Here is a 25,636-nt window from a genome sequence, read left to right as displayed (position 1 = left end):
CCCTGGGTTTATGGTGGTGTTTTAATGATCCACCGTAGAAAGCGGTTTTCTCTCCAGTCACTAGAATTTGTTAAGGAGGGCTGGAGGCCATAAAAGAGGGATGGGCCCCAGGGACAAACAGGCTCCATCTTCTGAAATAAACTAATAAAGCACCCCAAGATGTTTACTCCTTCACCTCAGAGTCAAGACCAGCCAGGCTGCCTGCAAGGGGCCCACAGATGGAGCACTAAACGGGACAAAGGAGCCGGAAGGGGGCCGGGGTCTTCCTCACCACCACATGGCCACAGTCAACGTAGTACATCACATTGTGATGCCCCAGCCACCGGGCTGGTGGGGGGGACAGGGGCTCCCTTCAGGTTTGAGGACGTGTTTGGACACTGGACTGACTCAAGCTCTCCTAGTGCTGTGCTCCCTCACTGAGAGCCCTCTTTATTTTTATCATCAATGATGCTTTTGGGGGGTCTCAATAGATGCTTTTCGTTTGTTCATTTCTTCTTTCTCCTTCTTCTTTCTTCTTCTTCTTCTTCTTCTTCTTCTTCTTCTTCTTCTTCTTCTTCTTTCTTCTTCTTTCTTCTTCTTTCTTCTTTCTTCTTTTAGTTTTAAGGGACATTAGGGTCAAAAAATCAGATCTGAATACCAGCTCTGCCTCTTGCTGACTGCATGGTCACTTCCCCTTCTGAGCCTCGATTTTCTCACCTGTAAAATGGAATATATTAAGGTGTTCTGACAATTGGGGTAATGTTCCAAAGGCTTTTTGGTCCAGCCTCTGGCCGTGGCAATAGCTGTTGTGATTATTTCAATACTAGGTCCCTGAGTTCCTGGGTTAAATCTGGAGACAAATGAGTTGCCTCAGGAGGGTAGGGGCAGGGGTCCAGGAAAAGAAGAGAACTGTGTCATACGATTATCTGTAGTGTCTGTGTGATACAGCTCATAAGTATGAGGCTGATAAATGCCTGTCATAATAATGAGTAATAGTAATAATCGCTGGTAACATTGTTGGAGCTCTTACTATGTGCCAGATGCCAGCCTGCTTGAACTCTTAATATTCATTGATGTGTTTCGTCCTTACTACTTCATAAGGTAAATCCTATTATTATCTGCATGATACGGAAAAGAGGAAGGGTTCAAAGAGGTCACAATTTCTATAAACTCAAGCTGTTTTTGTGTCCAAACCCCGGGGTATGAACCCTGGTAATCTGACTCTAAGTAACAGAGGCTTAACGACCATACTTTATCTCCCTAGAGATAAGGACAAAACTAGTTTTTAAAAGGTGTCTCCCTAGTTCTCCAAGTGTGCCCACACTTTCCTCCTGAGCCTCTCCATACAAAGCATACTTTAAGTGGAAAGAGTCTTTCCCGAAAGCTTCTGAGTTCACTCCACTAAGCCCCAAACAGGAATACCAGCAGAATCGGCCCCACCAACCAGCCTGGCTGAAGTCCAGTTTGACGGAGCTGTCTTGTTAATCGGCTTCCAACGAAGCTGTGACCTCCCTGCCCTCGCTCCACCACCACCATCAGGAACCACTGTGTCCATACTCAGCAATCCACCTTGCATTCTGACCTCATGTGGGGCGGTGTCCTGTGATTTCCCTGTTCTCTGAAAAGAGTTGGGTCTGGTGCTCCTCCTGAGTTATCCCTGACACCATGGGTCAGGACCTGAGGTCGGTCTCTCACTAGCACAGCTCAGATTGTATCATTCCCCTGCTTAAAGCCATTCAAGGACTCCCTAGATTACCAGATATAGTCGAAACCAGTCCCCACCCACCTGCCAGGCTCATCAGAACACACGCTTTGCCTATGCTGTTCCCTCTGCCTGAAAAGCTGTTCCTTGCATCTGGGTACTTCCCCCCCATTCAGGTCACCACCTCAGTATACATATTAAACTAACATAGGCCCTGCTCCCCTGCTGATGATCCTCTGTATAATTTTCTTTTTTCATCCTGATCTATAAAAGTGTCTGATTTCATTTGCATGCATGTTTATTTATTTATTTTCTGTTTTCCCCTCAAGAGAATGTCCACTCCAGGAGAGCAGGGATCCTGTATCGTTCAAACCTATAGCCTCTTGTAACTGGCACAGAGAAAGTGCTCAGAATAAATGAATGAATGAATGGATGGATAGATAGATGAATGAATGATCATGCCTTTAGACATTTAACCACTAAGCGAGAGCTTGAGCCCTGGTAATCTGACTCTAAATAGCAGGGGCTTAACCACCATATTTTATCTACCTATAAAGAAAGGGAAACTATTTTTTTTAACAAGTGTCTCCCTGCTTTCCTAAATGTGCCCACACTTTTTTCTCTGGCCTCTCCCACATAAGGCTTACTTTAAGTGGAAAGAGTCTGATAAGAGAAATAGTTTTCCTCTGAAGAAAGACAGTCTCCTATTCCTCTCCCTCTTGTCATACTGTTTCTTCTGGAAAGTTTTCTCTCAACTGGCATTTTTTTTTTCATAAAATACAACTGGAATACTCAATCTTGCTATCCATTCCATGCATGCTCAATATGGGCCACTGGGCATCTAGATACTGGGTTTAGAACACAGAGTAACCATTTCTGGGGGGACACAAGTCCATTTACTAACATGAAAGAAGCTGATTTTCTCACATGAGAGACAGGAAAAAATGCTGGAATTTTCATTTTGTCTTATTTTGCTTATTTATTGTCCACAATTTTCAGTATCATGTACCTAAATCTGTGTGTTGGGATTTGGAAATCTGATTTAGTATTCTCATTATTACTCTTGTTCCCAAACAACCCATTATCCAGTCACACTCCTGGGTATAAAATCATGTTTGTAAACTCTTCAACTAAGTTCCTTTCACTGGAAGGGGGGAATCTAAAGAATTGTAATTATTTTTCAAACTCTTCGGACTTGGGCAGGCCATGAAACCGGCTGGCAGACAAATAAAATCTCATTAGACAGCATCTAGATAATGAGCAGATTTGGTTCTAACTAGATTCTAATATAGATCAGATCTATCCTTTCCAGATGAGAAGCAATGAACAGTCTCTCTTTCACGACAACCTGGAAAGCCTACCACCAGGACACATTTGGATGAGTGTGAAAGCAGATTTTGCCCAAAGAAGAAAGTACATACATCCTGGCATTTCAAAACTATGTAAGAATATGAACATCTCAGGACGCCTGGGTGGCTCAGTGGTTGAGATTCTGCCTTTGGCTCAGGGAGTGATCCCCGGATCCTGGGATCGAGTCCCACATAGGGCTCTCCCTCTGCTTCTCCTCTCTGTAGGTCTCTGCCTCTCTCTCTCATGAATAAATAAATAAAATCTTTAAAAAAAAAAGGATATGAACGTTTCTCTCTGTTAAGTTCAGCTGTGTGACACATTCTAATATCAAACCGATGATGGAGAAAATTTTTAAGGGAGAGAAACGTAATAGCAAAATATCTAAATTACAAAACAAAACAAAACAGAGTTTCATCATTGTTCAGTTACTTGTCTTCCTGATGCCAAGCTCTGCATGAACCATCTAGGAAGCTGAGGGCATTTTTAACTTTTCAAGACTGTTCTGACTTACAGCACTTTCACATCTGATTGAATTTTAACTGGAGTTACTCTGATATGATTTTTTCTTCTATGCAAATATTCTTGACCTCCTTAAAAGAGACCGCAAATCATTCTAACTAGCAGAATTAAAGCCCAAGTCCTTTTAATTTTGTATACTTTGCCGTTATAATCTTCAGTGTTTAATAAAGTGACACTGTTATGACTTCCCAAATCGGTCTCAATATATCAGTGAATTTCAGATAAAAGCTTCTTTACTGTACTCAATTTAATCCTTAATTCAGTGATCTATAAGTGTCCATAAGGTCAAGTGACAATTCATTGACTTTGAAAAACATGAGAAACACTCTCAGGGCAAAAGATCCCAATGTCACTGAATGTATTTAAAGTAAGTGGTTTTGACTTAAGCAAAGATTTCTACTTAACCCAGAAGAAAAGCAGTCACTCCTTGGAAATACCACAGAATTCAGGGAAGTGAAATGAATAATGGCAAAGGATTAAATTTACCTATTCCAGCCTGTACATATATCTACTGAGTATATACAGGAACACGATGGCTCCACTCACATGTTGTTCGTGGACAATCCTCTTCTTCTCAGCCCAGGAGCGTGATCCTCTCCGTCATGCAGATATGTCATAACAGAGATTAGTGGGGGCATAGGCACCATCCCTCCCTGGTTCTGCATGCTCAATTCAAGGATGTTTGAAAATATCTTTTTGCTAGCTGAAAACGGAATTCAATCCATACTGATAGCAGTATCTATTTCAAAATTCAACAACAGAAAATAAAAGATTATAAATTTAGAGTCAGTTTCTCAGGACTAAATTACAGCTACAGAAAATAAATAGAAGAGCAGCTTACCACATGCCTATGGCATGACCGTTAGGGTGTTCATTCACGCATGCATTCATTCATTCATTCGCTCTGTTGTTTGTTCATTCAACACATATCCGTGGATTTTCTACTGCGGATCATTCATCATTCATTTTGTAAGCATTTATGGCACATCATAATTGATTCATTTCTCAAATTAGTATTGTATGTGCCAGATCATATTGGTTTGTCCAGTGTAGGCAACAGATAATTGTTGAGCACTTTAAGTGCTAGACCTTAATAGGTTCTAGAAAAAAGGCTCAAGTGAATGGGTGAGATGGAAGCCCACAAAATGTGTAAACACATCCTGGATGTTATTGCTACTTGGGTGATGTCATTGGGCCTGTGGCTTCTTAGTGTGTTTGGAACAGGGCTTAAAGGGCTTAAGAACCGAGGTCAACATGAGGAATTCCTCCCTGTGCCAGCTGGCTACCCTAGAAGTCCCGGGGGAGGGGGCATCCAGCAGGAGAGAGCGGTTGATTCTGATCCAGTGGGTCACCATCAGGAGACAAATGCTCTGTAGCCACATCATGGCCAAGGACCCCAAATACTGTCATCGGATAGGAGGCTCGGAGAGCAGAGGCATATTGGCCTCTGTGTGGGAGGGTGGTTTGAAATTGAGTGAATTCGTAACCAAAGTCTCTTTTTCACAATCTTGACCACCCCACAGAAATGGAATCTCTGCCCCCGCCACCCTGCTTCTCTCCTAAAGCACTTGCTCTAGTCTGTGCTGTGCATTTTATAATAATAATAATACCATCAAACTTGACCTGGATAATAGTAATGGCTATTATGATCATTAGTTATGATCTTAATGTCACAGACAGGGAAAGTAAGCTTGGATAGGTGAAACAACTTGCCCCACGATACATAGCCAGGACTGAAACTCAAGCCCTGATTCCTCGGGGCAAAAGCAGAAGGTAGAGCTGGAAAAAGAAGAGGCAAGACAGAGGGAAGAAAGCAGAGGAGAGGGAGGTGGGAAGAATGAGAGGGATGAAGACGGAAATGAGGCAAAATGTGCTGAGTCAATTCTCCCAGAAGAGCAGCGAGAAAGGATTATATCTGCCCTCTGCTCTTTGTCTAGAGGATCAAACACCCATATTCACATCAAAATTGTAATCACTGCATGTTGCCATGGACCCGATGAAGTGGTCACAAGGCCAAAATTAGATTGCTTTTTTTTCCGGAGCAGTCTCACAATGGTGCATTCTTCAGCTTGCTTCCAAATGTCACTGTTCATGATGAAGAGTTTTCACTCAGGCCATTTGATTCCCAGATGGTTCATTTTTTTCTTCCTTTTTTGGCAAACTTTCCCCAATTACCTACTGTGTGCCAGGAATTACGCTAAGCGTTGGAGATGCAGAAATGAATGAGCCATGGTCCCTGCTCTCAGGGGCTCACACTAAAGTGGGATACCCAGGCACCTGCAATAATGATGAGGAGCATAACGCTTACTAGTGCTACACAATAAGGTATGTGGGAGACAGAGCAAGGAGAACAAAGCCGACTCCATACCAAAGAGAAGAGACCAAGGATTATGTCCAGAGATAGGGCCCCTAGTCTCGATGCTTAGAGCGTTGGCCTGTCCAGCTTCGATTCCTCCCAGTAAGAACACCTGCTTCTCCTTTAAGGATGCATCGTTACTCTCCTTCCAGGCCAGATGAGTCCACCGTCTAAATCAAGGCATGGGCCTGTGACTCGACCATGGCCCCATGGCCCGTTGGAGAGGAGTCATGTGACACAGATTAGACCAATGAGAGATGGTCTCAGGATTGTGTCTTGGCCACCGTGCAGTAGGGGAAGTGACCTTCCCTGGAGGTTGCTGCCCTGGTTGGCCGTAAAGGCAGTTTCTGGGTGAGGGCTCGGGAAGCATCATGGAAAATGAAGATAACAAAGAAGTAAGCGGAGCCCAGACATGGAGGAAAGACATTAGCCTGACCCGGGGAGCCCTTGGATCCAGCCGTGCCTGAAGTCCATATAACCCTCCTCACCTTTCCTTCATGAAATCAGTTTAAGTAGAGTTGTATCACTTGCAATTCAAAAAGTCTTACCAATACAATAATGGTCAGTCGTTTTAGGGAAATTCATGCTTAAGTGAAGAAAGCAAAGTCAGCTTTACGGTTAAAGGACAAAAACCCAGTTCATTACGTGCTGGGTTTGGACCAGCCCTCCGGAATCTAAAGGGGACTTGCCCTAACACCATCTTCAGGCCCCTTGAGATGGAGCATCTTGTCAGCCCGGAAAAACCCTGAGGAGTCCCCGCTAATGTATGGATGGCTTGGAGTGGGAGGTGAATTGATAGATGGGCCAGGCAGGAATCTCGAGAGCACTTTGAGGATAAGCCAGTGAGGTCTAAGCCAGGAAGAGAGTATGTGAGGGGTTCTCTTGGAGACAGAACACTGCAGCTGAATCATGGATGATGCAGCCTGTGACCTGTACTTACATCTGTAGAACATCTGGCTCTGACATCCTTGGGACAATCAGTGGAAAGTCAGCAACTGTCTTTTAAAGTAGACTCTTGATTCCTCTGGTCTCTCTGATGCTACTTCATTTGGAAACATAAATAAATGAACTGGTTTAAATAAGCTATATCCATTGGGGCTTGATTTGGGGTCTTAAAATCCAAATACATGGGACAGAGAAAGGATTTTAGATTCCCTATGTCCGTTAGGAATACAATTTTAAATACCTACTTTCTCCATGTGGATTCATCAATATATTCCACCAGAAAATGCTTCTTGCAAGCCTCTTGATACCTGGCACCGTTCCACAGGCAGGGCTACAGAGGTGGGCCAAAATTAGATGAAGATCTTGCCTACACATTTCCCTGCACAAGAGCCCATCCTCTTTTATGGCACTGGATTCATTCATTCATTCATTCATTCATTCATTCATCCAGTCAGTTAACAGTTTTTTCTTTGTACCAGCTTATGTAAGTACACATATTATACATGACAAAGATAAAGCTCAGATAGCAAGTTGTTCTAGAAAAGAGCTATTCTTTGAGAGTGAAGTGTTTGATAAACAGAGAATATAAAGAATAATGTGCTGAAATCCCACTACACTTCTAAATCTCTCCCTTTTTATTACCTCTGTTCGAACTGGAAAATCTATGATTTGCATCCTCGGTAAATACAGTTGGGGAACCCTGGTTGATAACAACTTCAAAGACTCCGGCATGATGGTGCAATGGTTAGAGCTACGCTGTCCAGTACAGTGGTCACGAGTGACAGTGGCTGTTGAGTGCTTGAAAGGTGGCTAGTCCAAATTAAGACAGGCTGTAAGTGCAAATATAAACTAACTTTCAAAGCTTTAGTACGAAAACAGAAAAAGGTGGTAAATTTCTTATTAATAATCTCTATATGGGGCATCTGGGTGGCTCAGTCGGTTAAGTGTCCCGCTTTTGGTTTGGCTCAGGTCATGATCTCAGGGTGGTGGGATCGAGCCTCAGGTCCGGCTCCATGTTCCATGCGGGGTCTGCTTGATATTCTTTCTCTCCTTCTCCCTCTGCCCCTCCTGCTGTGTGAGCTCGCTTTCTCTCTCTCTGTCTCTGTCTCTCTATGTCTCTCTCTCTCTCAAAAATAAATAAATAAATCCTTTAAAAATAATCTCTATATTGACTGTTGGAATGATGGTATTCTCAAATATTTTGGATTAAAGACATACTATTGAAATTAATTTCTCCAGCTTTTTTCTTCCTTTTTTAAAAAAAATATGGCTATTTGCAAATTTAAAATTACATCCATGGCTCACATTGTTTTCCGTTGGACAGAACTGGGTTAGAACAGGACTCTGGAGTCAGAGCGAAGACTGCAATCTGGCTTCTCTGTTTAATAACCGTGTGGTGCTGGATAACTTCACCTCACTAGACCTCACGGTCCCCCCTCTGTAAAAGGGATTATTGACAGTCCCTACCTTGTGACTATTACGTGAGAAAGGCTATGCACAGTGTTAGCACAATGCCTGGCATGTAGCTCGTTTTCAGTAAATGCCTGTTATTCAGAGCTACTCTTCATGTCACCCCCGGGAAGTCAGGGGGTTGGGCTAGATCGGTAGCAAAATATACGATGGGGATTTGGATAAATCTCTGACGCAGAGTTGTTTCCTTTCAAATTGCCATTTTCCCAAATCTACAGTGCTTGCAAAATGAGGGTATTGTTAATGGCTAGCCACGGCTCTGGTTTGGGCTAATGAAAGACTAGTTCTCATCGCCATTCTTTGTGGGACTAGAGAGTACACGCAGGTACTGTGACACTTACTGTTAATGTAGGTAATTTTTCCTGAGAGCCGACCACGTGTCAGACATCTACAGGTGGTGCTCCCAACAGCCCAGGAGGACAGGAGGGCCAAGAGATTTGCTCAGGGTCCCCCAGCCAAGAACTGGCAGAGATAGGACTCAGCCCAAGTCCTTCCCACCCCAGAAGTCAATCTAGGTATTGACTGGAGCAGAAATATTCTGAGTAGTTTCCCGTGGCTCATGAGATCACAGTGCCTTCCTCAGAGTTCCATGGACTGTTTAGATAGAGGGGAGAATCTGGTTTTCCGCAGGAGTTCCAGATTGTTGCATGAACAAAAGAAAATCAGAGATTTTATAGTAATGAAAGGCTGTGCTTTCGAAAGGTGTCCATTCTTTAGTTAGAAGGCAGCAGAGAACCATCTGCAGTCATGACCCCACTCAATGCAGTCCTTCCCATCCATAGCTCTAAAATGCTACCAGCCAGAAACAAAAAAGTGGTAGAACTTTCTCTCTGGAGAATTTTCCAGGACCTTACAAACATGACCCCATTAATCCACTCAATACCCGGATGAGATAGGTAGCTGCAAGTTATTACTATTCTTGCTTTCAAGATAGAAAACCTGAAGCCAAGAGAGATTAAGCAATTAGTCCAAGGTCAAGTGGTGAGCTAGACCGACCTGGAAATGAAGCAATTATCTTCTGAAACTCCACTCAAATACGCAAACTGATTGGCTAGTTTACCACCATGTGCTGATACCCACTTAGATGCCCTTGCACAAAATGACTGGCTTTTTTCGTGAGATTTCTGCAGCTGCCTTCCACTGAATTTGTAGGGATTGGTTTAATATCAGCCTCTAAACTGACATCGGATTTTTCCAAAATATTGGCTGAAGGCAAATACAGCACCCTGCTCCAAATGTGGGATCCATTTTACCTAGCTCTGTTACATTTAATCATACCTACACAGCTTTTGGAGCATAAAGGGAGAATTGTTCCATAAAGAAGTACTTTTTGTGTTTTCTTTTACTTTAGAGATACTCTGTAGCCCATAAAAAGGTTTAAGGGCATCTACAATTTTACTGTGATGTTTAGACTGAAGAACGATGAGCATAAACTGTCTCAGAATTATACAAAATCTGGAATCCAATCGCTCACCTTTGAGCTGTCACTCTTCAGTTAAATACCCCTTACTCTTTTCAGCTATGTACCTTTGACAGTAGGGAAAGTTACATGAACCAAAGTCATAAGTTGGGAAAAGAGAAGACTTTCAGAGAAGCCAGAAAGAATCTCTGCAGAGAGCTGACACTTGCAAAGGCGGATGCATAGAAAATGGGTCCACTGGAGAAAGTGCTGCGAGTGATGCCTCTTGTCCAATTTTACAAAAGGCTCTGCCCCTCCAAATGTAATTTATTTTTTTATTTTTGTTTATTTTTTGTATATTTTTTATTGGAGTTCAATTTGCCAACATATAGCATAACACCCAGTGCTCATCCCGTCAAGTGCTACCCTCAGTGCCCGTCACCCAGTCACCCCATCCCCCCCGCCCACCTCCCTCAAATGTAATTTAAAATCAACTATGCTGTTATCAATTTTCACTGGTTTGGGGCAACATAAGATATCAATACAACTGTTGTCAGAAGGAAAATAAGGGTCTGTGTCAACTCGGGAGGAGGGCAGCTACATTTTTAAGAAATGACTATGTGCCACGCTCTGAGCTTGTTGGTTAAGAATTCACAGCGGTCACTTTTGGATTTGCTGAATTTCAATTTCTTTGGCCAGCCAGATGAGCCTCTTAGAGAAATTCTGCTTCTACAATGTAATTTCTGGAAGTCCAGAAGATATGGGACTGGTCATCCTAGGAAATTCCAGCTCTGTGCAACTTGCTCAACCTTTCACAACCCCGTCGGTCCTGTGCTGATGTGGACAGCTCCTTTCAGAAGCACAAGCTCGACCTAAGCCTACTTGCTATCTTGTACAGACACTGCAGGGGGAAAAAAAGTAAGCTTACTCATTTTCTTTCCAGAAATAAAACACTTTGGGGGAATGCAATGGCAAAGCAATCTTCTCCCTGAAACTCACGTCTACCCGCTTTCTCATGAACTGAAAACATGATACTCAGAAATGAAAGCATCTTTAACTAGTTTTGGGGAGCCAAGTCCAACATCTTGCAAAGGACTGTCTTAAGCATTTTCAAGTGGAGTTACGGTGTTTCAGTATTTCCAAAAATCCTAGTATGTTGCTGTCTTGGGATATTTCCATGGATCCCATTAAGCTAACTTGTTTGAAAGCTGTTGAACATTATAGCATCATTTGCAAACAACCACGCCATAAAATGAACTGGGAAAGGCGCTGCATTACCGATGGAGCCCTGAAAACCACGGCCATGGATTTTGACCAGAGGCAAAGGTACTGATTTCCAAGCAACCCACGACTCATCCTGATGCCTTAATTCTTCTTCCAGATGTGTGCAGCATTTGGGAGAGAAAGGGAAACGGTCCCTTCCAGTGGTGCTTTGCTACACTGCCATTAGCCCTTGTTCTGTTTTTCTAAACAGGCACACACTTCTTATCATATAAGTTGGGCAGATCTTTTCTGGATTTAAAAAAACTCAGTGTTTTATTGTCCAAAACCCTTGCTCTTGACTTGAGTTCATGTGTTTTGTGGAAGTACAAGTGGTAATTACACAAGTCTTTCCTTCCCTGTCATTGGCAACAGTCACCAGGAAAATTTACAGCCCCCAATATCCAGATCTGGGAACTGGTTATTAAACATGGTCGAGGAAAACCCTGACGTAGCAAATGAGATCTGAGCAAGGACAAGCTCAGCAGCAATTCTTGCGAGAGAATGGCTGGGAGTCAACGAGGGACTATCAATTTTATTTCATTAAATCTTTTTATTATTTATGACAATATTACTACTTCTAAGAGTTATCATTTCCTTTGTTCAAAATCTATTACGTGGCCAGTGTTGTGTTAAGTGCCCATTTGATCCTTGTTAAAAAAAAAAAAAAGAAAGAAAAAAACCTTCTGGGAATGTATTATAATCTTAGGATGAGAAAACATGGAAACGTTCAGAAAGTAGCCCAGGGTCACGTCTTGAGATGCAGTGGAGTCAGGATTTTAACATTCTCAGAGGCTGCAAGCTCAAATGCATCCAGGGGTAGCACCCAGGGTGTGGCTGGCCAGGCGTAGCTGCTCGGAGAGAAATGAGGACCATGGAGAAGTGGAATTATGACTAACCCTTCACCAAGCTCCCAGCCCCCCAAGCCCGCCCCTGCTGCCCTGTGAGAACATTCTAAGACACACACAGCACCGGCCAGACGGGAAAGATGGGAAGCCTGAGTTCATTCCACAGGCTTTGGCTTTCTCACCTCTGTAATTTGAAACTGGATTCGCGCTTCATGGCATTAAACATTTTTAGGATAAACTTTCAAAATAAGATACAAATACAGACAGAAAAGTACACAAATAATATCGCTTGATGAATTTTCATAAATTGAACATACCCATGTTGGCTAACTTCCAGGTTCGAGCATCAGAATGTTACCAGCACCCCAGAAATATTCTTTGTGCCTTACCAGTTACTAACCCCCCAAAGTTAGCCAGTTAACTTGACTCCTAACCCCATAGGTTAATTTTGTCTGTTTCTGAGCTCTGTATGCATGAAACCACACAGTATGTTTGCTTGGGTCTGCTTCTCCCTAATATTATGTGACACTCATCCATGCTGTGGCATGTAGCAAGAGTCCCTTATAGGGGCTGTTCTCAAATCTATTGCTCAGTCTGGTCACCCAGCTACCTTCCAGCTAAGCCACTAAGGGGGAAGACTTTCTTGGAACACAGGTCCTAACATCGAAACAAACCATTCTAGGACTATGTAGACTTTTACTGTTATAGTATTTTTTCTAAGCACTTTCTCATTTATTGTCTCATTTTCTCTTCTCATATCCCATGTCAGGCAGTGAAGAGACATACCATTTCTACTAAGGAGATTCAGAACTAGAGGGTGAACCTCACAGTTTTATGATTGCCTGCAAGTGGCAACTGAGATTTTGGTTGAGCTGTTGGTTGTTTGTTTGCCTGTCTAATACTGAACACACACCCTGTTGCTCCTCTCTGGCTCAAAGGAAAAATAAGCCAGCTTCTAAAGTCATTTCACTGTGTGTCATACTGCTCTGTGCATTTGATGTTTGTCTCCTTTCTTATTTGAAAATTTACATTACTGTGAGGAAGAGCATATGACTCATCCCCCCAGGAGAGGGATTTAGGGTCTAGGGTCTCACTTGCCACCTTGAAAGGGCTCCAGAATGGATGAACACCAAGAAAGCAAAACCAAGCAGAGAGTAAGAAGTTATTCGAGCCCCTGGGACAAGCCACATCTGAAACCCGCTACCTCTAAACTGTTTGTTGCATTATGCCATATACATGTATGTGTATGTGTATATATTTATTTTTGCTCGAGTTATCTTGTGTTCTTTTCTTATTCTTTTTTGGAGAGTGGGGCAAGATACTTGCAAAAGAAAAATAAATCCTAACAGATACCCTTATTCAAATAAACATTCATATTTCTCTTCTTGAATTCAAACAGCCACACTGTAAAAGAAAAAAAAAAAAAAACCAGCCACACTGTCTTTATCCAGTGAGTTGCAGTTATGCAGACAGAGAGGTTTTGCCTTGAATTTACGCGAAAATTTTCTCCTGAGTCCTCTCCGTGTGGAGTCACACGGGTTGGCACAGACAACATCTGTTTTTAAACTATATAGGTGCTGGCTTTGCCGTGAGCTTGGGAAAGGGTCTTCTCTACCCACATTGATCCTTTTTGCCATTGATGCCTAAGTAATCCAACAGGGGAGGTGAGGCTATAGGGGGCAAAGATATTTTCAAATAGAAGGGAAAAAATGGTCCAAACAGTGCTGCTGCTGTGTAGCATCTATAGATGCTGTGTAAGATTCAACAGTCTTGGTTCAAAAGGCTTTTAGAACTGCTTTCATCTCTAGACAGTGTGTCCTCGGCACTGTCAGCAGCATATTCTGAGACAGAGATCTAATCATCTATATACATCTGCACTTTGAAAGTCTGTCTCAAAGAGAAGGGTAAAGAGTAACTACAGCGGGGAAGCCCAACAAATGTGACCTCAGCCAGGTGATCACAGTCGCCATCAATGGTGAGAAGTCACCCTCATCTGATCATAGGTACTGTTTGACACGCTCTGGTGAGAGTGGTATTTTACCTCCATGGTCTTCCTCCTAAAACCCATTTCCCCGGACTGATCCTTAAAAAAAAAAAAAAAAAAAAAAAGGAGAGGGGCAATCCACAATATATCTGACCCATACTCCTCAAAACCATCACAATCTTTATTTTTATTAAAAATCAGGGGAGTATGGAAACATACAGCCAAAAGGTGCCTAAGGAGATCTGACAACTAATGGAATGTACCGTCTGGATAAGACCCTGCAACAGGAGAAGGACATGAGATAAAAACCAAGAAAATCTGAATAAAGCACAGACTTTAGTTAATAGAATGATGTAGAGATATTTAGTTAATAACACTGTATTAGTGTTGGTTCAATTGGTGACAAGTGTACTGTTCTAATATAATATGTTAATGATAGAAGAAGCTGTATGTTTGTGGGAAGGAAGTTTATCCTGGAACGTGCTGTACTATCTGCTCAAGTTTTCTGTAAATCTAAGACTGTTCTAAAAGAAATAAAGTCTATGAAAAATAAAGTTTATTTAAAAATTCACCAGATTTCTGTTGCAGTAGGAGGGTTTCCTAAAATTCAGAGTTCAAAAGGGTCCTTGAGATGATTACAGTGGAACACCCACACAGTCTTAAGTAACCCTGAGCTGCACGGTTAAATATGCCTTCGTTGAAAATTTTTCTATCCTTCTGATTCAGGAACAGAGAGAAACTCTTGGATGAGCCCCGGAAACACTTCAACCATTGTCCGTCTCCCTTTTTCACAAAGAAGGAAAAGCCTCAAGCTCAGAACTTTGTTTTCATTATTTGCACCTTTCTATTTGGTGATGCCTAGGAATAGAAAATGATCCTGCTCTCTCCTTTATGATAGTGGCATTTTTCTTCTTATACTTATTTAAGTAGAAAAGGGAGCCCATTTAATTTTTTTTAAACTACTGTATGAGACTACATATTGTCTTCATCTATAGTATAGCAAAGGGTCAGGAAAGTGGTATTTAAATGACTAAGGTTGAGAACCAATGTACTAGGTCTATAGCCTTTAGCACAGTGTTCAAGGCGCTTTCCCGCTAGAGACACGTGTCTGCTGTCTTATCACCAGATGCTCCACCCACCCCGCAAACCCAAAAGCCCCTGGGTCAGAGGTGCTGATGCCCAGACATTGGGAGCTTAGAAGAAATAGGCCCTTGGATAGCAGATTTAAATCCAATGTGCTGTTGGGGCTCTCTTTTCACATGTGGCTTGAGTTCCACTAGTGTCCATGGCCTTGCTGCATGGCCGTTTGTCCTCTCATAGTATTGGTCAACTGTGGCATTCTGGAGGCAGCCAATTCCTTCAGGTCCCAAACTCGCAACACAGAAGCACTGCTGGATGGGTGAGACTGGGATCTGCATCCCAGCCACCTCCAGAGGGCTTGATGCAACCCTAGGACAGAGGGGCTTGCTGAGTACTGGGTTCAAGGCCTGGATCCACCACATACAATCAGTGGGACCCTGGGTGATATATGTAAGCTCCCTGGGCATCCCCTTCCTTGTCTGAGGATAATGATAGTTCCTGCCTCAAGAGATTCCTGCAAGGATAAATTCATGTAAGCCTGGCACTGAGTACCACGCCAGCACCCGACACATGCTCTATAAATGTGCGCTCGTCATCTCTGCTGGTCTAGAATTTCCCTCGCTGTAAAGTGTGGATCATGACAGTATCTACCTCATAGGACTGTTGTCTGGACAAACAAGTTCTTGCATGTTAGGCCCAGGACCACAGCCTGGTTCCTAGCAAATGCTCAATAACATCCAGCCATTTTGAATCTGTGTTCATTTATTAGTAGTACAATGCTTATTGTGGATTAGCACTCTAATAATTAGAAAAGCTCTTCAATTTTTTGTGGAGCAGTTTACAGATCCAGGCAGCAATCAAGGTCGATTTTTAAGGTCAAAACCTCAGGTTTACCCAAATTACGTCTCCATGCTTCAGTGGGACCACTGTACGGACTGGCCTGTGGATGAGTTCAGCAGTGCATGGGCTCGTACCTTTCTTACCAAAAGGAGTGGTTTGTGAGTAAAGAAGCAGAGGCTCCATCTGGCCAGCTGGGTTTACATAATGAGGCTTGAATGCTAGCCGGCTGCTTCAGGAAGTTCTATGAAGTAAGAAATTCTTGTCCAACAAAAGTTCTTTTTCTACAAAAAGGCAACATAATGGAAAGGGCACCACTGCAGACTGCCTCAAAATGTTCTGGACTGTGGGAGAATTTCCCATACAGTGGCTGTGAGTCCATAAAGAAAATGGTATGTCCCCTGTGTCAGGGGCCAACTGCGGGGGGAGGGGGTAGATTTTGTCCCATCCTCCCCTCCCCAGAGAATCGTCAGGGAGCTATATTTCTGTTTACAAGCCCTGAGGACAGTCTTGGATTGCAATGAACTTACCATACACACTTGAATCGGTCCCGTCTAAGTGGGCCTCAGTTTCTCCATCTGTAAAATGAGAATATTGAACACATGGCATCTAACATACTTCCTAGATTTGATAATCAATTACTCTATGATTTCAATAATGGTAAGATTTGGTAGTTCATTTTTTGGAATAGAATTCAAGCCTTTAAAGAAATCAGGAGATGGCTCCCCACCATGATCCACAGTTGGGCTGTGAAGCCTGGTGAACCCTTGCATGGATGATTTTGTGTGTTTTTCTGGATGATTTTTTGTGTGTAACCAAGTGTATCCAGGGCTAGCTATTATTCCTGCCTGCCCAGCTTTCTTGTCCCTCTCTTCTAGAATAAAGCCCATTTTTCCCCCTTTGGAAACTGCCCCGCCCACATCAGTGAGGCTGTCAATCACATGGCTTCACCTCACCGCCCCCCCAACTCCTTTGAATAAGGTAATTAGATGCATGATCCAACAAGGGCCAGTAAGAGTCCCTTCAGGGGCTGACACGGATGCTCCGAGGGAGAGGGTCCCCACTCTTAGATCCCAGAGTGCTCGAAGCTGTTGCAAGTCATATTTGCCACCAAGCAGAAACAACCCAGCAGGGACTGATGTCAACCCCATGGGAAGTGCAGAGGAGACAGGGGAAAAGAGAAAGCGGGGGAGGGGAGGAGGAAAGGAAGAGAGAAAAGGTGGGAAAGAGAAAAAGAGGGAGGGATAGAAGAGAGAGAAGCAGGGGGAGATAGAGAGAGAGAGAAAGATGAAAGGAGGGGAAAGCGGGAAGGGAGAGAGATCCCTCCAATGACTTCATTTCTTCATATGAACCTCTGACTCCAGCTACGTGTAAAGGGACACGCCTCGGCCTTTCCAGGAAAGCCAGAGTACGTCTTCCCTCTGCCATTTGTTTTTCTTCAAGACCTTAGGTTCCTCGAATGAAGACCCAGGACCCAGAAAAGATTAGAAACCACCACAGTTGGAGCATTTATTAGAGATGGAATGAACTCACTTCTGAAAGAAACAAAGTTTATTTGATGAATATAAATAAGGCGATCAGCACGAAGTACTTCTCATACACATGATAACAAATTTATGAACTGTACATACCTTGTATGTTGTTGTACTTCTACTAGACACGAGGTTACAATGACTGGCTAATACATGCCCACTGGTAGTTTCTGAGGGTTCCTTAGTTTTATTTATTGTTTTCATATCGAAGTCCATAATCACATGGTCAATATTCACAACCCACATGCCACTCACTTGAAGAGAAATTACAAGAAGCACTATCAAACAAGGGTCTCTGGGAATTAGATACACTGACCCCTGGCAGCATTCAAACGCCACTCTACACAAAAACATCTCAGATAGAGCTTATGTCAACACATTTGAGGTCTCATCATAAACACTGTTTAAAAAGTAAATTGAAACCCACTTTCAAATGAAAGTTGACACGCTGTTAACGTGCATACTGGATACACAAAAATCATTAAATACAAAATCGAGACTGTACATCAAAATCAAATGGGGTATAAAATACAAGCCTGCTTGTGCACAAAGCAAGAAGACCAACTTCTCCTAAATGTTAGCCTCAACTTTTTTTTTCAACTTCATTATGATTAGAGGGGCACCTGCTGACGTTTGCACGAAGGAAGTATCTCCCCAACATCACAGTGTTTGTTGTAAACCCAGAGACTATTTTTGTAAAAAGGGAATTTTTTTGGTAACCCCCAAACATCAGAGAATATTACATGAAATGGGAAAAGATGCTATGTTAGACAGAATTTAATTTTTAAGGGACTAAATAGTATGCCCCCATAACGGTAAGATCGATAATACTTTAAACCAACAAGAGTGGGGCAGAATATGCTCCCCCAAACGATAGCTGTGACAAAATTGGCACATACTTAGAAATAGCTAACTATACATGGTTGGTTGCTTTTTCTGTTTTGAGGACCCTATTTTCCCTAGTGGAATTCCTACTCCTACTTCAAGTATTCAGTTACAGAGTTCAGGTCAGGATCTGGCCGTAGGAGGCAGTGAGGACCGCCTATTTGAGGACACTCAAATTGTTCATGGGGACACGTTTGCGTGGCCTGGGTTTTCAGTGCGACATTATGTCAGAATGTGCTATATACGCTTGCAAAGAACTCTGCTCTTTTCTCCAACCGACATTCTAAATCCCTTTGCTAAAGGACAAACTTTTTAAACATGGATGTATTTGGATTGTTTATGCAACACGAAAGCTTTACATAGTTCGCTATACTTACGACAAGAACAAAGCCAGAAGCAAGAAACCTGCTTGAATATATTACTCCTAACGCACCAAGGATGAACAGTGCAACTCAGACACAGTTTCATCTTCCCCGACAAATAAGGTGTCTGTCTCTTAAATATCTCTATGGCTCACGGGAGAGGTCCAGAGTTAATTGCACCAACGTTTTGAAAAGTAATAATAACTAAATTCAATGCAAGACTTCAGGAACATCTGTGTAGAATCCTTTCCACAGCAGCAAAGAAAGACAACTGTATTTATTAAGGCCACTCATGCTTAACTTCACGGTTTATCCTTTTAAGAATGCAGATTTTCATCCCCCACTTGCATACCTGTGGAAGGGTTTCTTCCATTGACGAGAAAGTGGATCAATGCGAGAGTTGCACATGTTTGCCAGACTGGTCGTGAGTTTTATGAAGTTAGAAGAACTTTAATTATTTTTGAATCTTCAGAGAAAGCAGTAGGAGTTAAATTCTCCTTAGTACCATGTCTCTATATGTAAAAGACCTCCAAATTTGGTCTCTTTCCCTGGCATGTGCTTTAAATAATGACTCTGTACCCACACACATGTTGTGTAGAGCTATATACAGATACACAGCTTTTGTGATTATTCCTCATTCATCAGTGTTTTCATGTGTGATGCTGAAAATGCTTTGGAATCCATGTTGGAGACATTTTTTTAAAAAATGAGAAATGACCCTTCATTTACAGAAGAAGATCTAAGCTTACACTGTTTGCACAGCATTTGGATCTTGAAATGTGAATGAGTCCCAGCTTCTTCATGGAGACCTGTGAGTATGGGACTGGTAAGAGTCTGAGGCTCGGGCACATCCCAGCCATGGGGATGAGTGGAACACATGGAATAGAAATATGCAGGTGCCTCAGGCTTTTGCCACTCTCCGGTACAAAAACAGGGTAGATAGAATCATGAATGATCGATTTAGATGTGCCATGCTTTGTCAGAGACACACACCATGTTCTCATAAGGCGATTTCTTGGCAAGTATTAGTGGTTTAAAAAATTGATTTCATTTCCAACCTGGCCCAGAGGTAACTACTGGTTACACCATCAAAATATGGTTCTTCAAACAGCGGATTAAAGAAATAGAGGAGGGTAAAGGCTCGCCATTTTTGGTGTTTTGGTTTCTTCATCAAACACTCCATGCATCTTGGTATACAAACACCGCCAATACCACTCACTCACAGAATTTACACTTTTTTGATAATCTACTGCATTAGGAATAACCACTTAGACTGAAGCAGCAAAAAAACTGGAGATGAAGCTAGTTGTCCAACAGAAGCTGAAGCCACAGGTAAAATCCCATGGAGTTCGAATTTATCCAATGATGTTTAAGTAACATAAATAAAAGTTAATCAAATAATGACACTCAGAAGAGATGATCACATTTTAAACACCCAAATCCTGACAAAAAATGGAGGATCTGTCATCTTCCTCCTCCTCTTCCTCTCATTCTTCCTGTCCAACACATCTGAATCCATGAGAAATGACATGAGATGATAAAGGAAATATCAAGTCGAACAGAACTGTGCACCATAATGAAAATGAAAGCTCCTCTTCCAGTTCTGATGCGCGTTCCAGGTGGTGATGGCCAGTGACGTAAGCCACGCTGCAATAGATTATCAGAATATTGCTGCAGAGCTGCATTTCCCCTTTAGTTAGCTCTTCTGATAGCTGCAACAAGAAAGCACATAATTTAGCAGGGAAAGCAACTGCCATTGATAGAGGAGAGAATCCTGGCGGGCATTTCCAAACCCCGACCCCTGCGCTGACCCTCCACTCCGCGCTTTGGTTGGGGTTGGTTGGGATGAGGAGGGCATCAACGGGGAGGAAGCATAGAGGAAGGACAGAGTGAACATTAAGTTAAATTACGTCCTGTAAACACATCTGAGAAGAGGCCTCTTTCAAAATATGTCACATACAGGTATAGATATCTCTTGATAGGCAACAAGAAAGTGAATGGAAATATACCAAAATGTTCGTTCCAGTGATTACTTCTATGTGATCAGATTATGTGTTCATTTTTTTCTCCCCACACTTTTCTATAATGAGAATGGTTCTTAAACTGTTTTTAACTTGACTTTATAGAGACTGGAGAGTTAAAGATGGTCAGGACACCAGAAAACTTAACATTTGCTTACAAATCAGCTGAGACCAATGGTTTAAAAGAATACTGGACCTAGCAAGTCCACTGCTAGGTATGGACTCAGAAGAATGGAAAACAGGGACAAAGATACTGGTACACAAATGTTCACTGCAGTGTTGTTCACAAAAACCAATAGGTGGAAACAATTGTCAAGTGTCTCTCAGCAAATGAATGGATAAACATACATACATACATGCAGTGGAATATTACTCAGCTCTAAAAAGAAATGAAGTTCTGATTCATGCCACAATACGAATGACATTTGAAGACATCATGGCAGTGAAATAAGTGAAAGAGGCCAGACACAAAAGGACAAATACCGAATGATTCCACTTACATGAAATATCTCAAACAGACAAATTCATAGATGCAGAAAATAGATTAGAGGTTTGCCAGGGGCTGGAGAAGAGGGAGGAGCAGGGAATTATTGCTTAGTGGGTACATTTAAGTGATCGTTTGGGATAGTGAGAAAGTTCTAGAAATGGGCAGTAGGGGTTGTACAACCTTGTGTATGTACTAAATACCACTAAATTACGCTTACTTGTTTGCTTAAATTGGTTAAAATGGAGCATTTTTAAGGTATGTTTTGCCACAGTGAGAACATGTTTTTCAAAAGGACATTGATATCTCCTTAAATAGAGAGGAACAAAACAAAGTTGGCCTTCATCCCCGCATGCAACAGCGTATGTGTGTGTGCTTGACCCTAAATATAAATGTAATAGCCATCCATCCCCATGTTTCATGCCCTGGGGAACAGATACGCAGAAGCACCCCACGTTTTCTCACCGCCCCCATAAGAGGCCTTCATGTGGAATACAAATGTAGCTGGGAAGAATCAGTAAAATGGGTGGGAAGAGAGGACCCTTCAAACAATGACTTTCTTCCCTGCTGATGCTCATTATCATTCACATATGGCCTTTGAATACTTCGGGAGTTTCCGGGCACATGGCAATAGTGCAGCTATCTGGGGAATATGGCAGGGAGGGGAAAGATCAAACACACACACACACACACACTCACACATGTGTGAGCCACTTTTTATATATAGCCTGAGCTGCTTGATTTGGTGGTTGACGCTCAGAATTACTCAAGCCACAGTGACTAATGAGCGCACCAAAGATCCCAGTGTCCACACAGGTAGGCAGTTAGTCCCAGCCATGGTTAAACAGTACACATGAAATATGTGGCTTGGATGAACTCTGCTAATTCATACTCTGAGGAGTTTGGTGTAACCCTTCTGGTTAAGAAACTTGAATCGGGGCAAAAAAATGACTTTTGCAGAGCCAGAAAGCTAGGGAGTTCCTAGAGCAGATCATATTACTCATTCTGGCACATAAAATCTCTGCAAACTTTGTATGAAAATTGTAAGTCAGAGCACGCTTTCTGCTTCATGAGCTGTGCATAGCTCTAATTCTTTTGTGCATTAAGCATTTCTTAATCATCCTTTTAAAGGGCTGACCAATATATTAAAAGGCCACATGATTAAAAGGTAAAGAGAAACCCAAAGTAGTACTAAAATGCACTGGTCATATTTTACAGATGGGGAAACGAGTGAAAAATAATTACAGTGAATGCCTCATGTCCTTGATGTTTTTCCAAGATAAAGTAGCAAAGAACAATCATTTATTCAGTTGAGAGAAAGATCTCCAGCTGGGTAACAGGTCACTAGGCACAACACAGTGCCTCACAACGGCCATGCGCTGTTTTGGGGCGAGGCTTATGCCGTGGACAAGAGGACACTCAGAAACAGTTGCCACTCCTTCGACCAGACAATCCATTCACTGGGAGGCCCACATGGCTTTGGGAGCAAGGCTCAGATGACATGTCGAGCAGTCAGAAATGCAGATGATCCCTTACTGGGGGGGCGAATAAGCCTATGCTAGAAAGAAAGAAAAAAGGAATCCTGGCTTCCAGCAATGAGGCAATCCAGGCAGCCACCCACTGTGGGATAATCTCTGGCCAGTCCTGCCTCACCTGGAGGGTCACAGCAGGCCCACTCTGTCCTCAAGTGGTGACTCAGGGTGCTCACAGGTGCCCCCGACAGTGCTATTTCCATAAGGATGTCTCCTCCATTTCTTGTTCCCTGGGTACACCTGCATCCACAATGCCATTGCCCTCAGGATGGAGGAAGGGCTCTGGCCACGCTGGCCTCTCCAGCCCCACACATCAGGCTCCTCCCCTGCTGGACTTGCTCCTGCAACCTCAAGCTTTCTTTTCTCCTCACCTCACAACACTGTCTTTCTGCCTGACCTGCATTTACACCAACCCTCCCGGTGCCTGATGCCTGCTTACTCTCTGGTCTCAGTTTACATGTCCCTTCCTCCCTGGGAGTCTGGCCTGACCCCCTTAAGTGTGGGACGGAGCACAGGGAATACTTCACTGTTCCCTTCAGGAGATTTGTCTGGACTCGAACTATCCAGTAATGTAGCCACCGGCCACATATGGCTACTCAGCATTCAAAATATGTTGGCCCAAATTGAGATGTGCTTTAAGTGTAAAATACACACGAGATTTCAAAGATTTAGTAAGGACTCATTTTTTTATATTGAGTTTGAATGAATATAAATTGAGATGTTGAATTTTAGATTTAGTATGAATTTATTCATTTAATTTTTATCTTCCTCTGCATTTGTTTAATTTTTAAGTTTTTCTTGAAATTCCAGTTAACATACAGTGTAATACTGGCTAGTATAAATTTCATTTCGTTTTTAAAGTATTTATTTCATGTTAAAACAATATTTTGGATATACTGGACCAATAAATAGAGTACTACAATTAATTTCACCTATTTCTTGGGATCCCTGGGTGGCTCAGCGGTTTAGTGTCTACTTCGGCCCAGGGCTTCATCCTGAAGTCCCGGGATCAAGTCCCGCATCAGGCTCCCTGCATGGAGCCTGCTTCTCTCTCTGCCTGTGTCTCTGCCTCTCTCTGTGTGTCTCTCATGAGTAAATAAAATCTTTAAAAAGAATTTCAGCTTTTTCTTATTACTATATATAACATGGCTACTAGAAAACTGAAAACTACTGGTGTGGCATGCATTATATCTCTATCTGCATAACACTGGTCTAGGCTATAATATCTCAGAGGGCAGGGGCCAGGCCAGTCTTGCTCACTTAGCATCCTCTGTGCCTTGAGCCACTCATGCATTCCACAGGTGTTAGAGGGCATCTAGAATCAGCAGAATCCCACCTCCCACCAAGATTTCCTGCTCTGATCCCTGAGATCAATACTGTGAACAACTCACACCATAATTATGCTACCTTACAGATGCAATGAACGTCACTAATCAGTTGATTTTAAGTTAATCAAGAGGGACCTAATCTAATCGCAGGAGCTCTGAATAGCACAGACCTTTCTCTTGGTAGTAGTGGGAGAGAAAGGGAAACTTGAAATACGACTGGGGTTTGCGGTGCTGAGATGGAGGGGAATCATGGGACAAGGACCTGAGAGTGTCCTGCACAATCCAAATGCAGCCCCCAGCTGACAACCAGCAAGAAAACAGGGCTCTCAGTCTTACAACCACAAGGAACTGAACCTGCCAAAAACTCAAATAAGCTTGGAGGGGGATGCTTCCCCAGACCCCCCAGGTTAAAGTCCAGCTTGGTCAACACCTTGACTTTGGCCTCATGAGACCCTAAGAGGAGAACCCAGTAGTGCATGACTTGGCTTCTGACCTATAGGAACTGTGAGCTGATAAATGAGTGCTGTCTTAGTCACTGTTTGTGTTAATTTGCTATGCATTGATAGAAAACCAATACAGCTCCCTTCTGTCTCAATGTGCTTGGTGCCAGAGGTATGATAATTAAAAAGATGAAATCTGCACCCTCATGAAGCCTCTATTTTTAGGATAAGATAAACAACAGATACACAAAAAGAGATGAGAATGAGGATTTTAAAAAATTTGTGGCTTAAATGAAATGAACAGGGATCTGTGACCAGCACGCTTAAGATTTATTCACTATATGACATGACAATTAGGATGTGTTTTTTAACACAGAAAGATGTCCACAATTTTCCAGTGAAAAAAGCAGATAATAATTCTATATGTGTAGCTCGATCTTCTATTTGTAGCAACACACTCATTTACAGCAAACACTTGCAAATGTATATACCAGAATACTGTTAATTATCTTTGGTGTTTTAAAATTTTCTTTAGGATCTTTGTTTTGCTGCACTTCTAAGGTTTTTTTAATCCAAAGAATGTGTAACTAGTATCATAGTGGAATAGAAGTCTATTTCCATTGTGAAAAATCTTGACTCCATTCTAGGGAAGGGAACCAACCTGGCAGTTGGTGTGCAGGCGTGGGGGTGGGGGTGCCTGTGGAGGTGGGGCAGGCGGCCTGAGCACAGCAGTAAGATTCTGTCCCAGGACAAGCGCCCCCAGGAGAGCAGGCTATAAACGTGTGGTGTCTCACAAATATTCCTTCAGACTGTTTTTCTTTGGAATAAAGACACCTGCCCGATTATGACTTTCTTCTCCTGCCCTTTCAGTAGTGATTTGCAGAAACTGACTGGGAGAAAGGGGTCTTTGGTAAACACGGAGGGGTTAAAGGGGAAACTGTTTAATAACAGTAGTAAAACGCAGGCTATTTTTGACATCTGGGTTAATGTCCATTACGCTCCATGTGCTTTCCAAATGTGTGCTGTGGCCCCAGGTACAAAAACAGACACCCATTCACGCTGGCTTTGGATGCCTCTGACATTGCACATGGTGCCCACATAATAGCAAGCCCTTGATAGGCTAATTAACAACTGCCTAAAGAGAAGAGCAGCTCATTCTGGGGGGGCAGCAGGCATTCTGCTGCAAAACTCCACTTAGTGATTCTGCTCACAGGAAAACCCAGTAGAGTCGTTTCTGCTCAAAAAAAAAAAAAAAAATCTATAACTACATCTGTGTTATTACTTAACATCTTTTAAAACAGGGCGGAATGGGTTTCCCGTTTT

General features: G+C 42.6%; 2 protein-coding genes across 28 annotated transcripts in view; both read right to left on the bottom strand.

The window, feature by feature from the left end:
• Window positions 1-8,850, bottom strand: part of WNT5A (Wnt family member 5A) — a 34,364-nt gene extending 25,514 nt beyond the window's left edge. The window contains exons 1-5 of one of the 6 annotated variants that reach the window (XM_077858485.1): window positions 8,663-8,850; window positions 7,494-7,681; window positions 7,097-7,182; window positions 6,847-6,948; window positions 4,097-4,289 (exon numbers count right to left, since the gene is read on the bottom strand). The gene's annotated coding sequence lies outside the window, so the exon portion shown is untranslated. The remainder of the gene's footprint in view (window positions 1-4,096; window positions 4,290-6,846; window positions 6,949-7,096; window positions 7,183-7,493; window positions 7,682-8,662) is intronic. The other 5 variants (XM_077858486.1, XM_077858488.1, XM_077858489.1 and 2 more) reach the window with 5 other exon arrangements.
• An 8,412-nt stretch (window positions 8,851-17,262) lies between these two features.
• The window catches only part of ERC2 (ELKS/RAB6-interacting/CAST family member 2), a 904,101-nt gene continuing 895,727 nt past the window's right edge, over window positions 17,263-25,636 (bottom strand). For 18 of the 22 annotated variants that reach the window (XM_077858464.1, XM_077858462.1, XM_077858476.1 and 15 more), the window contains one exon: window positions 17,263-20,220. In XM_077858464.1, coding sequence (XP_077714590.1) covers window positions 19,996-20,220 — 225 coding nt within the window. In that variant the 3' untranslated portion in view covers window positions 17,263-19,995. The remainder of the gene's footprint in view (window positions 20,221-25,636) is intronic. The other 4 variants (XR_013357839.1, XR_013357837.1, XM_077858479.1 and 1 more) reach the window with 3 other exon arrangements.

This window comes from Canis aureus, chromosome 19 (assembly GCF_053574225.1).
Source record: "Canis aureus isolate CA01 chromosome 19, VMU_Caureus_v.1.0, whole genome shotgun sequence".
Classification (NCBI taxonomy): Eukaryota; Metazoa; Chordata; class Mammalia; order Carnivora; family Canidae; genus Canis; species Canis aureus.
The sequence above is the reverse complement of the archived record's forward strand: the minus strand, read 5'-3'. Positions and strand labels throughout refer to the sequence as shown.